Raw genomic sequence first — 13,881 nt, 5'->3', positions numbered from 1 at the left:
ATGTATGCTAGACAGATTTTAGAAAGAAACCAGTAATAACTGAGGCTTCAGTCCAACCAGAATGATACAATCACCTGCCTGTTTAAAATAGCAGCTCAAAACCACCCTTATCTCACTTCCCCATGTGTCTGCATTCCCTCTTCCTCTCGCTTGATACAAATACTCTCAACCATCAGCATCTCTTTCAGACAAGCACATTGCAAAAGGCACTAGCAACTATTTTGAGATGTTTTCTGCTCTAAAAAATGTTAAAGGACTGAAACTTCTGATGCTCCTAGAATATGACAACCCTTTTCTTTTTAGAAACCTCTTCTCTGACAGATTTAATTGTATTTGACAACCGAAGAATTTAGTCTGCCTGAAGAGGCTGGATAACTGTAGCACCTCCTTCTCTGTACCCACTCTGTTCTTTCCCTGATATCATTATTTTGGGCAACTGTTTTCACTGAGCACTTAGGAACAGGCTTCAGTCTCCAAAAAGATGCAAATTCCTTATTTCAAAGGGAAGGAATAAATGCAAGACAACTGTCTAATTTAGAAAAGGGAAGAGGATCCAAAGGGATCTGGCAAAAGCACTGAGGCTGGTTACTGTTGATGTAGCACCCACCAAAACAGTCCTTTTTTTCCCACTATTATCATGCCCTAGGGTGGCCCTGCCCTAACAGCACTTGGGCATGGCCCTAAGGAGCAGCGAAGGCCTGCACACTGCAAAGAACCAGGCAACAATACCACCACAAGATCTTCAGTTTTTACTTCACCACCAGTTTTCCAACAATTTTATTTATTTTTTTTTATAAAATACTTTCACAGCACACTGTGAGAAGGTCACATGTAGCAACAGGATATTCTGCTTGATAAAGAGCAGCATCAGAAACAGTGATCAGAGTTAAAAAGAAGTTTATCAGAATTACATTAATTCCAAATCATCCCACTATATCCTCTTTAAATAGGGTGTTTTGCAGAGAAACAGTGCCAGATTTTTAAAACTTGTTCAAATAAAAAGACTGACATTAAGAATAAAAGCACAAGAAAGACAAATTTGAGTGTCCCTTTAGCACTGGAAAGCAAAAATCTTCATTTAAAACTAATGATCAATATTTAGTTTTGATTACGTTTATCTTTGGGGTCAGTAAGAATGTTTGATGTTCCACCTAGAATTGTTTTTGCTTGCACCAAGTTCTTGGAACCACTTGTGTATTAAGAGTAAAATTAACTGAACTTACTCTTTGCTCTGTGTTAAGCAACTTGGATGCAGCACTCAAGATTTGCTGGCGCCTTACCAAAGAAATCTCCTAGTTGGACTAAAATCTGTTTCTCATGTAATACCTCATTGTATTTACACTGTTAAAGAGTGTTAATAGGTAGAGCCACATCTTTCAAATGAAAAGGTCCAGACTTTTGCATATTCAAAGACATTGGTTTGTTAACGTTTTCACATGAGTGCAATGCATAGTTTGAGTTTTCATTTTGCCTTTTGTGGAGAAGGTTGAAAAGTTCACTGACATTATGTCCATACACAAGTTCTATTAGTTTTTCAAAGTGTCAGGAATGAAAAAAGAGGGACTCTCCTAGTGTGCTTTCCCACTAAATACTTCAGATGATCTAGATAATTTTTTTAAAATTATTTTTGGGTTTTTTTTTAAAACTAAAATGTATAAGCTCTGAATCCTGCTAAATGCAACCACCTCAGCTACATTAATGTGCAACCAGTGAAGTTATCAGACCATCCAAAGAGGTAGTGACAGTCCATTCTCACAGTGCCAGCCTGATGTGTGGGCTGAGTTAAAAAAGAAAAGCCACTGAGGCATCACCATACGCTCGCTGCGTTTCCCTTTTCGGTATTCCCTGTCAACCGCTCTCTCTTGACATTGGTAGTTGACATTTACCACAGCACCAACATTGTTAGAAGCAGTAAATTTGTGTTTCATTTACGTTAGCAGCTATACACTCAGTGCTATTCATTGTATATAGGTGGGTCTCCATCGCTTGAAAACATTGACAATTTCTTTCCATGATTCTGCACGTGGTCTTCGTTCGTCTTCTCCAAAGCTTCAATCTAGACAGTTAAAAACAAAACCATGTTTCTGAACAGCACGAAGAGGTAACACCAGAGGGCTGATCAGGTACATACAATATTGCTGTTTCAATCACTCACTCACACGTAACAGGGCAACATTCTTCAACAGTGAAAGATGAAGACAGTTACACTTCAGTGTAACACAGAATGGTACCTTATATCTTCAGATTGCTATGTTTGGGGAACTTCCTCTTGTACTCTAGGGGAGTTATTGTTAATTACCAGCAACTGAAGTCTGAAGTTTAAGGATGGGCTGCTCAAATTCACCTTCATGTAAACATTAACATAAGTCTCTCTCATAAAACTTGTAAGCACAAAAGATGACATAAAACAAACAGCACCACCACCCACTCCACACCCCAGTGCTCACAACAGAGCCGCTGAGGGAACTGGTTCTCGCTTAAGTAATACATAAGGATCATGCTACAATAACACTGTGTTCCCTTTCTTCCTTCTCCCTTTGGGGACCTATCCCAGGAGTTAACTAGTTTCAGGCTCTCACCTACTACACGCTGGACTAGCATAAACCTGCACCATCATTAGGAATCGAGTAGAATCAAGTAGAATTGCCAGGTAGCCCTTACTTTAATCAGCAAATAAGGGACGTTTGGCAACATGTAAGTGCCTGGTACCAGGATGCATGCCTTGAGGACTTACAGCCAAAATTTGAAAATCTGAAACCAAAAGGTGACCAAAGATTCCTAGTTCATATTTACATTAGCATGACTTTAGGCTTGAAAATTGAAAACACTAACCTAAACTTTAAATTCAAGTAAGTTAAAATCTGAAACATGAAAAACAAGCAGTAGAACACCTGTTACTTTTAACCCATCTTTTCTTTCTCTGCACAACCTTTAATTTATGCAAGGAAAGCTAACAAAGCTAGCTTTTAAACAAAAATGGATCACTAGATTTCCCTTAACACTGAAAGGAACAATTATTTGTAGAATGAAGTCTTTTATATTCAGAATCAGGAAGACCAGGAAAGGGAAGGGGGAGAGGTCTGTCAATCTGAGTTTCAGAAAACATTTTTACTAGGTTGAAATAATCAAGTTTACTTTTTTTAAAAAAAGAAAGAGATGCAGAATGATTGCTGAAATTACACTCGCACAAACCAATCACACAACCTAAGCGTGTAAACTTAAGGTACTACAATAGCTACTAGCTAACAAATGAAAATGTTATAGAGAGAGAAAGCTATACCTCTGCTTGGAAGTCTACTTCATTGTCAGCTGTAATATTTAAACCTGAGACAGCATTGAAGAGTTCACGCTCATTAAGTGCTTCTGCCACACCTCCTTTCTGGAAGAACTAGTCAATATGAAAAGCACACATTAAACATTTTACCACACAAAACCAAACAGTCCTTTTCCTTCCCCAAATTACAGTATGTAGTCAGAATGACATTTTTATTTTTATCTGTAGGTCACTAAAAGCAACTGAAAGAAGTTTTAAGTTCTAGTGGTAACATTTAATTCTTCCCTTTCAGAGAACACGATCACCAGGATGAAAAACGTGCAAGGGTAACCTTATATATATATATGGTGGTGGTGATCCATTTTTTATGGAGTTCTATTGGTTGATTTTCAGTTAGCACTGAATTGATTTTATCTCGGAAAACATTCAGCATAACTGAAAACTGTCACATGAAAAGGTCCTACCTGTGAAACATTCCTACAGTCTCTGAACAGAAACTCAAGTCCGTGAGGATGGGTTGGCTCCACAGACTGACTAACATCAATAAGCCACACCTGTAGGCACAGGGAGAGAGCAATTTACTTTGTATTAACATTTGATATTAGATGAAACCTTCCCTTCGCACATTAAGAAAAAGCTCACCTTCCCATCATGCCAAAGCATGTTGTATTCACTCAGATCTGCATGGACCAGGTTGCACTCCTTATACAGCTGTTGCATCATCTGCAAGCAACCAAATTAATAAATAAAGGAAGTATGCTGTACTCCAAATAAATAGTTTGCATGTTTGTAACAAAACAAAGAAACAAACAAAAAGCACTTTTCCCCAATTACCCACCCAATTGGCATAATTTTTTCCCCAAGCCTTCAATAAAGTTCCGTACAGGGAATTGCAGCTGCGGTAAACTGCCAGCAAACAGCTTTTATCACTGAGCTTAGCTTTGGCAAGTCAGAAGAATCAGTCTGGTAAACTCGTGTCAGCTCTGCCAACCGGTCCAAGTGCACAAGACAGATAAACACATTCTCAAAATATACCTATCATTTTCACTACTATCACACAGGAAAGAAGTCTCTCAGTTTCAGATACTGACTAGGATATATTTTGACTTAAAACATCATTATGTTGCTCTACTAGTCTCAAGAATCAAGACAGAGACTGTTCATATTATCAAGCTGCTGGGTTTGTTGGTTGTTTATTTTAAAGTCAATAATCTAAGAGCAAGTGGGCAGTTAGCACGTATATGTTTGAACCAATTATAGCAGATAATAAGAAAAGATTTACCATGCAATATTCTAACTCATTCTCTGATTTCTAGTTTTGCTAAAAAAGCCCCAAACAAAACAAAACAGAGGAGTGAGGAGGGGGCTATCCACCGAAGAGTGCTTAAGCATTGTAAATTAAGTGTTCTGAAAGCCCAGAAAAACTCCAGAGAACTTTCTAAGACACATAGTACTTCTAGAAAAGGACTGCTTTCTCATAATTCCACTACTGCTCAGTATCTGTTTGTAATCAAGTTTCAGCATGCTTTCCACTCAGATTAAGATTCAATTTATTTTACTTTTCTTATTTATTTTAAAGTCACACATTAAACAGCCGCAAAATAAGCCTTTGGACTCTGTATCTTGGAAGTGATACAGGCATCCTGAAAAGTAAATAAATGCTGATTTGTCCTTTAAGTTATTTCCCTAAAAGAAAACACAACCCAGAATTGGAGGAGAAAAGCTGGCATTGTCTTACATCAAGAATCTGATAGTAGGCCTTTTTCATATCTTCACTATTAAGTGTTACATCCTTTAATTTGGGAGCTGGGACTTGATCCTGGCCAATGAAAGACATAACCAAGACGTGTTTCTTAAGAATAACCACTTGAGGACAAGGAATTCCTGCATTTTGCATTCTGTGAATCAGAACATAGATACTGATGTAGAAAAACAAAACAAAAACCCCCAAACCTTGCAGTCCAGTTCCTGCTTGCTCACTTCTTATCTTACAGAGCTGTGTGTGAGAGAAATTTGATGCAGAGTGAAGGAGTGTTTGAAACAGAGAACTGAAAACTGAATCATAGAGGCATAGAATGGTAGGGGTCGGAAGGGACCCTTAGAGATCATCTAGTCCAACCCCCTCTGCAGAAGTAGGTTCACCTAGGAACATGTTGCATAGGAACATGTCCAGAAAGGTCTTGAAGACCTCCAAGGAAGGAGACTCCACACCCACTCTGGGCAACCTGTTCCACTGCTCTGTCACCCTCACAGTGAAATAGTTTTTTCTTAAGTGGAACTTTTTGCGTTCCAGCTTCATCCCATTACCCCTTGTTCTGCTGCTAGCTACTATAGAAAAAAGGGATGTCCCAACCTCCTGACACCCACTCTTTAGATATTTATAAATGTTAGTAAGATCTCCTCTCAATTTCCTCTTCTCAGACTAAATAAACGGGCCCAGTTCCCACAGCCTTTCCTAGTATGAAAGATGTTCCAGTCCCCTGATCTGGTTCCAGTGTCTTGATCAGCACAGGTGGCCCTGTGCTGGACTCTCTCCAGAAGTTCTGTCCCTCTTGAGCTGAGGAGCCCAGAACTGGACACAGCACTCCAGATGAAGCCTCACCAGGGCAGAGTAGAGGGGGAGAAGAACCTCCCTTGACCTTCTGGCCACACTCTTCTTGATGCATCCCAGGATGCCATTGGCCTTCTTGGCCACGAGGGCACATTGCTGGCTCATGGTTAGTTTATTATCAATAATATATATTTCACAGTATTTCACATAGGAAAATTCAGGTCTTCAAATTATAAGTGGGTCTAAAAACGCTCACTGAAAACTAAAACACATTTACAACTAGAGCCTGTTAACTTCATGGGCTTGTAAATTCTGCTGCTGAATCTCTGAATATGCTGATGAACTATTAAACTGTAAGAAACCAGAGACTTATTCAAGCTCTACCAGGTTGTACACAATTTAGCCTAAAAGTCAAATCCAAACTTCCACCCAGAGGTAGTGTATCTCCCTTCAACAGAGAACAAGAAACAGACAGGCACTTGGCAGCTACAGTTTGGGGTTTTTTTTCCCCCCACTTTTACCTTGTTAAATTATGCATTTCTTTCTCAGCCCACATACGAATAATCTTCCGTGGATTCAATTTACTGAAGCGGTCTTTAAATCTGTAGTCATCCTTAATGTACTTGTCACGGTTCTTGAATTCATTAAGTGTGGTTTTAAACACTTTGATGGCACATTCTGGAGGCATAACTTTATCTTCAGTTGCACTTCTCGTGGAAAAAGTAGATCATACAACAAAGTATATAACTATTCACATCTTCACAAGTATTGTTTTTAACTTTTTAAAATATTGCAAGATATGGCAAGTTTTAATATAAGAGAGGAAAAGATCTGATTTCTATCACATATGGAAGCTAATTTATAAGAGTTCTATGACTAAGTTTATACAAGAATCTTTGGGTTTTGGCATTTTGGTTATATGTTACTTATCAAATAAGCTCCACCTCCCAATTTGTTAATATTTTACTTAAACGTCATAGCTAATAGCAGCCCTGCTAATGGATGTAGTTGTCTCAAGGAATTACAAGTGAAAAAAGTCTTTCATTAGAACAATAATGGCAGCATCACAACGTTTTGTTGAGCCTCCCAAAGATATTGCCTATTGAACAACAGTAAACAAAAGAACACTCCTGAACAGCATTCAAGCAAAGATCAATTAAAAAAGCAAAATAAGGTGAATTTTTTTCTCCCCACCCCCAACTTACCTCTCTCTCTGTATTTGATTTTTACTTCTTATTTCTTAATTCACTTGAAACAAGTGGTCTTTCAAACACACTACAATCACTACTAGTGTACAACAATCCTTCCAGCATGGTAGTATTTAAAACTGGACTCTTCATGACTTCTTCATGTTCTCTTGCAAAGTGAATAGCATCCCAATGCTACTCTCAAGGTAACCCACAAGTAACAAGCAGCACCCCCACTGACTGCACAGGTGGAGCTGATAATAGTCAGTACAGAAAGACAATCTTCAGATAGCCTAAGATCATCCTGATACCTCTGTAGTCTGGGGCAGGAGTTCCTCAAAATCTCAAGTTTTCTTTTTTTTTTTTTTAAAGGAGTATATATTTTCCACAGAAAGCTACAGTGGATTAGTCCCCATTCATTAAATGGTCCCCAAGGAGGGACGTGGGGATTTTTTTTACTTTACAGCTGGTGCCATTTAGGTTTCAGATTTTATTAATATCTGCATACACAAACTTTTTAAGTCTTGGAAATTAAAAAAAGCACAGATGGTTCAAATATTTTTGTGGTTTCTGCTTTTTAAACCACCTCTGGTACTTAAAGCTACTGTAATTAACAATGTACTTACTTTCCTCCATATGCATGAAAAACAACAGATTCTTTTCCTGTGCTGATGCAGCCTGTGATGGTCTCCAGCATCCCAGAATTGACCATCTTGTACAGAAGCAAACGTGTTTTAGGATCCACAGCTTTCTCCTACAGGCAAGAAATGAATACTCAATTAATGAAAAGAATTCTTTGTTTTACAGTGAGTTTAGAGAACTTAGACACCACAAGTGTTCAACTAGGTGGAAAGAATGTATTAAGAGCATTCCCTCGACAGAAAGAAAAAAAAACCAAACCAACCAACCAGATGAAGCAAAGGCAAACTGCTCCAGCACTGTCATCTTAAGAATGAATACTCTCAGGTACCTTATCATCTGTATAGCACATACAGTATTTTACTGATTCCTCACAGAAGTACAGACAGCAGCTCAAGAGTGCTTTATAGTGTTTTCAAGAAGCCTCTAGAAATCATGAATCAAAAGATTCTAAATGTTATATTCCTTTTTTATCAATAATAATAAAGTAAAACAATCAATTTTGAAGAAGTCTACAGCAGGAATGACCAGAGGCCCTGCCATAAACTCAATTATAAAGCATATCAAATGATTTCCTAAATTATTAAGTCAAAGTTTACTCAACCACTTCATTGTCCTGAAACTTGCTATGAAATGAAGACAGATATCTGGAGCAACATACTTAAACTGCAGAGGACAAGTCCTTCAGATGGTTTCTTTGAATAATTCCTAGACAGTCTACTCCTTGTAGCTAAGACACAAGTTTAGACATACAAAGAGGGGAGAAAAAAAAAAAAAGTTGCTTATCCTCACAGTAATGCAGCTAAAATACAGACACCTTCCAGTAGGAGTTGCCTGATGGTATCTTCAGCCCTGTTACTGTAATATTGCTTAACTGTTTTACTAAAAATTGAATGTTTCAAGAAAGTACCAAAACAAGGTTCACCTGTTACACAAGATTAAAAGTATAGAGAGAGGCTTTATTAACAACATACAGCAGTGGAGTGCTCCTTCTTTTCATGGAGCCTTGCACTTCGCCGTTCCTCAGAGTATGCGTGTTGCTTTAAGGCATTGAAGACTTGATTTGACAGCTTTAAATCCATCCCAATTCCATCCCCAACCTGGAATTCAGGTGCAAACTACAAGTAGAAACAATAGAAATTTAAGCATTGTTACTAGCAGACACCAAAACTTGGCAACAAGCAGAAATTTCCCATTCTGATTTGGAAAAACATGGGGTATGTTGGGACCTATGTGAAACCCACTTTGTGTAATGTTGTCATCATGTTAAAAAACATACTGCTCTCAACTCAGAACTCAAATTTCTGCCCAAATTGACAGGAGGTTACACAAGATCCTGTAAAAATAGCACTTGCAACATTTCCTTATTTACACAAGTTGCACCAGCTACATTAAAGAAAACAGAAGGTATGTAACTATGCATGGACAGGCTGAAAAAGCTGCAAGTCAAACAGTTGACTGAAAATAAGTGACTTGGCTCAGCAGGTAAAACGAATTTACTAAATTAAAAAAAAAGGGTTCATACACATTAGCCATGCTTTTCAAAAATAGTCTTGGCAGGTTTTTTTGCCTGTGTGCCAAACTTCCTCCTAGTTCTGTGCAAATTCTTGAATCGTGGTTATTAAGAAACTATTATTAACCCAAATCCCCACATGACTCAAACTGCCTACTTGAATAACTAATTTTGAATAGCTAATCCAAACATTTGAATAACTAATCCAAACAATGCATTGCTTTCACCTGATAGAGAAAAAAAAGTCAGCACCGTACACAGTAGAGCAGGTGTATAAGCATTAGTTCTTTGGTTGAATTGCAGCATTCCAGTTTTACACACAAAAGAAGTTTCTCTTACAGAAGTTTTCACTTACATTTTCCATGCGAGCAGTGTTCTTTCTTCCGCACACCACTTCATCGTGTTTAGTAGTAATGTCTTTTCCTTTCCCTATGAAGCCTTTTCTTGGTGTAGTAGTCGGCTTATCTGCCAGCAGTGGAAAAAAAACCAAACCACACAACAAACTTAACATCTAAACAAACATAACTAATATTCATAAAGCTTCCACAATGCTCATAAAAGTCACAATTTTATTTAGCAAATGTCTCCTAAACATGATGGCTTCTTTTCCTATGTTATGCCTTACCTCTAAGTCTTCTCTGAGGTATCAGACACACTTTTGATGTGTGGAAAACAAGAATTTTCCATATCGTGTGCAGATGCCCTAGCCTAATGCAGATGACAGATATGGATGTCCCACAATACTTTCCACACACTACAATTATTTTGCCAGATTTCACTGCTGAAAACAATACACAGGCAGACAGAAGCCTGAAGTCACTCACCCAGCTTCTTGCACAATACCTCTCAATCAGGTGACCCGATTATACACACAACTGGTATGTCTCCATACATTCAAAAAACTAAGTCATACTCTTAGGTCTATTAACTGAAGAAATGTTATTGTTTCAAACTGCCACATACCTGCTCTGTAAGGGTCGTGACGGGTATCCTGCCAATCAACCTCATCCTCTGAGCTGTCACTGTCATAGGGGTGCACCTTCCGATAATTTTCAAAGGATATGGAGACTTGTGAAACAAAACAAATAGGCATGTCTGTGATTATCAGGGATTTGCTGCTTCCTCACAGCTCTGTCAACTTAGGCAGAGTGCCAAGAATATCTCCAAAGCAAACAATATTTCTTCTGATGAGGGTACCTTTGCTATCTCCATTGATTTTCTTCTCTTCCCGCCGAAGTTGCGCATCGTATTCCCTGTCAAATTCCATCTGCAGCATCTGAGCTAGCATTAGGTCACTAGAAGTGTCAATATTTTCTCCTGTAACAAATGGTCCTTCAGCAACACTATGTAAAATGACAACAGAAATTTTCAAAATTAAAGACAGCAATCTAAAGAGAGACACCACTTTATACCACTTCATTACTTTGTACAAAAGACTTTGTGCAAAGCTGCATAGAAATTAATGGATCTCAGCTGTCCACCCCCTCCAAGCCAGCAATGAATATTTATAGATCATGACTTCATTTATCTTTGCCACCCTTTTACAATGCAAGTATTACTTAAGTTTTTCCTTGTTAACCATTCTGCAAGAAGCATTAGGCTCTACTTTTCAGATGCCCTTCAGGAAAGGGAAAGAAGGCATTCAGATGTGTGTGTAGGTATCTATGTCTCTATATTGTGAGAAATAATAATAATAAAAGAATCAAACAGTGTTGCTTTGTCCTGCTTCACAGAAAAGACTGAAGGCAAAATTTTTAAGTGTTTAGATCTAATAAGCTCTTGGCCTATGTTTAGAGTCTCCAAGTATTAGGGCGATACACCTGACAGTTCCTGAAAGAACATTGTACACTGTTAACAAGAGCCTCTAAATGGGAAGAGAGGAAACATTTCTGGCAATGTTTCTCAAAACATGGCTTACAGACTGGCTTAAAGCACCCAAAACAATGTGAAAAAAATATCAAGAAAGAGGAAATGTGACAGAGAAGAGGATCTAAGAAAGAGTTTTAACTGGGGAAATCATCTTCACTGAAAAAGATCTGAAGAAGCAAAGTTAGGAGATAACAGACAAAGCATTCACTGTATTGCTACATTACACATACTGCAAGAAAACACACAAGAAACAGATGATGGCTTCACAATTGTGGAGATCACTAATCCAGGATTTCAACTTACGCAACCACTTCAGGAAAAGCAGCATTTTCTTCTTCCAACTGCAGCTCTTTGGCCAACTGTTCACTCATTACATCAGCAAGAGAACATGACATTGATGTTGTGTTAGGGGCTCCCCACGGACACTGTAGATAAAAGTTTTGTTCAAGTCATCAAGAAATGCATTGGCAACACAATAATCAGGATAATTAGCTATCACTAGCCCTAAAATAAGCTCATGTAATCTTCTAAGAGTTTGTCTTCTGCAGACAGGTTGGGAAGTATGATGAACTAAAGTACAGAAAATACCTCAAGTAGTAGTTTCATAAACTTAATAGGGAGAACTGTGACTGAAAATATGCTGACAGTCACTAACTAACAGAGGGGGAGAGTCTGTTTGTCAGTGGCAGTGTAGGAATGTCTCTGAAGACAAGAATAAAGCTTTTCCAGGAAGTTTGCCTACAATTGTACACACAGACTATGTAAAATTTTCCTTAGAGTGCTACTACAATAATGGCTTATGCACAGTTTCTTCCCTTGTTCCTAGAGCCCTAAAAGGACAGCCATCATAAACGTCCTCTCAAAAACGCAGAAACATGTACACAACTTTGCCTGGGCAGGTGGGGGTTGGGGAACGAGGAATCTAACGAAGTTGTGACTCACTGCCTGCCATCTTGATAACCCAGCTCACTTCCATCCACTTCCCTGCTCACTCAGAGAACTTGGCGAGAAGCGACTCGTTTATCAAGGTCTAACAGCAGCTCTCTCGCCCAAGATAACTTTAAGGAGCAGCGAACTCCGCCATGCCCTGTCCAGCACGGCTCGTTACTTGGCGGCAGCGGAGCCAAGCGCTCCGTTTGCTAAATAACCGCGGTCCTTGTTCTGGCGAACCCACTTCACAGCGCCCCAGCACCGCTCAGAGGGAGGCGGGCGGCAGCGGGCACCAGACCCCCCTACGTGCCTGCCCCGCTGCCGCCAGCGAAGGTCCGGCAAGCCAGGCCCGGGGCGGCCGCACCTCCGCGGCCCCGGCGGGTGGAAGTGCCGCGAGGCGCCGGGCACGGTGCCGCGGACCGCCGCCAAGGCCTGGCCTCGCACTCACCTTGTTGCGCCAGGCGGGGCCCGGCCCGGCCTCGGGGGCGGCGGCGACTCCTACCGGGTCCATATTCACATGCAATGGCTGGCGGGCGGGCGGTGACAGTGGCGGCTCTCCTCCGGGCAGCGGCGCTCCGAATGCCGAGACTTCCGCCTTCTTCCCCCTTCTCCCGCACCGTCACCTGCCGTCGGGCTCCCCATTGGCCGCCGGCTCGGGGCCTCACACGCCCTTCCGCTGACGTCCCCCGGGCAGCCGGGGGGTCATCGGCGGACCTCACGGCCCCTCGGGTTCGGTCGGCCGAGCTTTGGGAACTGGCGGGTGAATGGATGGACTGACGGACGGACGGACGGAGGGACGAGCAGGCAGGCAGGCAGCGGTGGATGGGGGCGATAGCAGGCTGCCCGCGGAGCGGCCGGAGAACAGTGCTGACAGCCAAACACGATGAAATTAGATCGGTGGCGTTGGCTTTTATCTAAGGAAGTAGATAAGGGGGAGAGAAGACCCCAGACCATAAGCGAACAAATTAATTGGATGCTGATCCACTGTAAATACAAAATTAAATAATTTGCAAGTGATCCAAGGCCTGTTACAGCTCTATGTGTAATAGTATTGTGAAAAATAGTACTGTGATGAAAATCTCCTCTTTCCAGGCCAGGGGCAACTGCATGGGGTCTTGCTACAATACAGTTGCAGTCTGATGTCTGCTCGAGCAAGTTTCCCAACAGGAAGGAAGCAATGCCAAGAAACCTTCTTAGGCTTACCACTTACTATCAGAGGTATCCACAAACGTAGACTACTGTGCTGCCACTGCTGCTGTCAATGACCAGAAAAGCAGCCCAGCAGAGCTGGCTGACTCCAAGAACAGGAGAACTGGAAAGGGGTTGTACAGCCCCTGCAGCACCCCTGGCGTACTTGGAATAAGTTCCCTGTTAGCAAAGACCCCCCCCTGCCAGGGCAGGCCAAGCAAAAGCCACTCATGTCATCTCTTAGGCATGCAAGAATCAGCTTCGTTGGCCAAAGTTCATCTAATCTGTCCTTAACAACCTGCAGTGATATAAGGCATGACAGCCTCCCAAGACAATCTGTTCCACTGTTCATTACTGCGGGAAGTCCCCAGCTAGAGGGCAATCAGTTTGGAAAGAGGGGAGGGACTCAGGTCCTAAAGCACAACAGGCACCCACACAAGCATTGGGGCGGCTTTATCTGGTGATGCTGTACCAGCCTGGTTCTTATCTTCTCTGCCCTTAGCCCTGGCCAAAAGAATGGTAGCGTTGGAAGGGACCTTTAGAGATCATCTAGTCCAAAGAAAAGAAAAGAGATTGCTTCTTTCCCTTTGCAGCTGCCTTCCAGGGTGTGAAGATTGTGGCCATGACCCCTTCAATCTTCTTTGGCTAAATTTATCAATTTTATAAATGTGTAGTATGTGAAAGCAGTGTCCTGCTGCCCTGAGAAAATCATTACTCCAGCACAGCTGTA

General features: G+C 40.9%; 1 protein-coding gene across 2 annotated transcripts; it reads right to left on the bottom strand.

The window, feature by feature from the left end:
* Positions 1-736: 736 nt before the first annotated feature.
* On the bottom strand, positions 737-12,581 carry RIOK3 (RIO kinase 3). 2 transcript variants are annotated; one of them, XM_061994690.1, is made up of 13 exons: positions 12,412-12,581; positions 11,337-11,458; positions 10,362-10,507; positions 10,128-10,232; positions 9,520-9,629; positions 8,626-8,769; positions 7,639-7,766; positions 6,347-6,535; positions 5,013-5,172; positions 3,917-3,997; positions 3,739-3,828; positions 3,281-3,388; positions 737-2,056 (listed from the first exon to the last, which is right to left on the bottom strand). In XM_061994690.1, exons 1-13 carry the CDS (start codon positions 12,472-12,474, stop codon positions 1,955-1,957), a joined length of 1,548 nt encoding a protein of 515 aa, XP_061850674.1. In that variant the 5' UTR covers positions 12,475-12,581; the 3' UTR covers positions 737-1,954. The 2 variants fall into 2 exon arrangements, with proteins under 2 accessions (XP_061850674.1, XP_061850675.1); XM_061994691.1 differs by having other exon boundaries at positions 6,347-6,532.
* Positions 12,582-13,881: the final 1,300 nt, after the last annotated feature.

This window comes from Colius striatus, chromosome 4 (genome assembly GCF_028858725.1).
Source record: "Colius striatus isolate bColStr4 chromosome 4, bColStr4.1.hap1, whole genome shotgun sequence".
NCBI lineage: Eukaryota > Metazoa > Chordata > Aves > Coliiformes > Coliidae > Colius > Colius striatus.
This window is presented reverse-complemented; position numbering and strand designations above follow the sequence as displayed.

Coding starts and splice junctions, on each gene's coding strand:
- RIOK3 (XM_061994690.1), bottom strand. CDS start 12,474: ATGGACCCGGTAGGAGTCGCCGCCGCCCCCGAGGCCGGGCCGGGCCCC. Junction 9,630..10,127: donor TCACGACCCTTACAGAGCAG/GTATGTGGCAGT, acceptor CACTGCTGGCAG/ATAAGCCGACTACTACACCA. Junction 2,057..3,280: donor AAGTAGACTTCCAAGCAGAG/GTATAGCTTTCT, acceptor TTAACTGTCTAG/ATTGAAGCTTTGGAGAAGAC.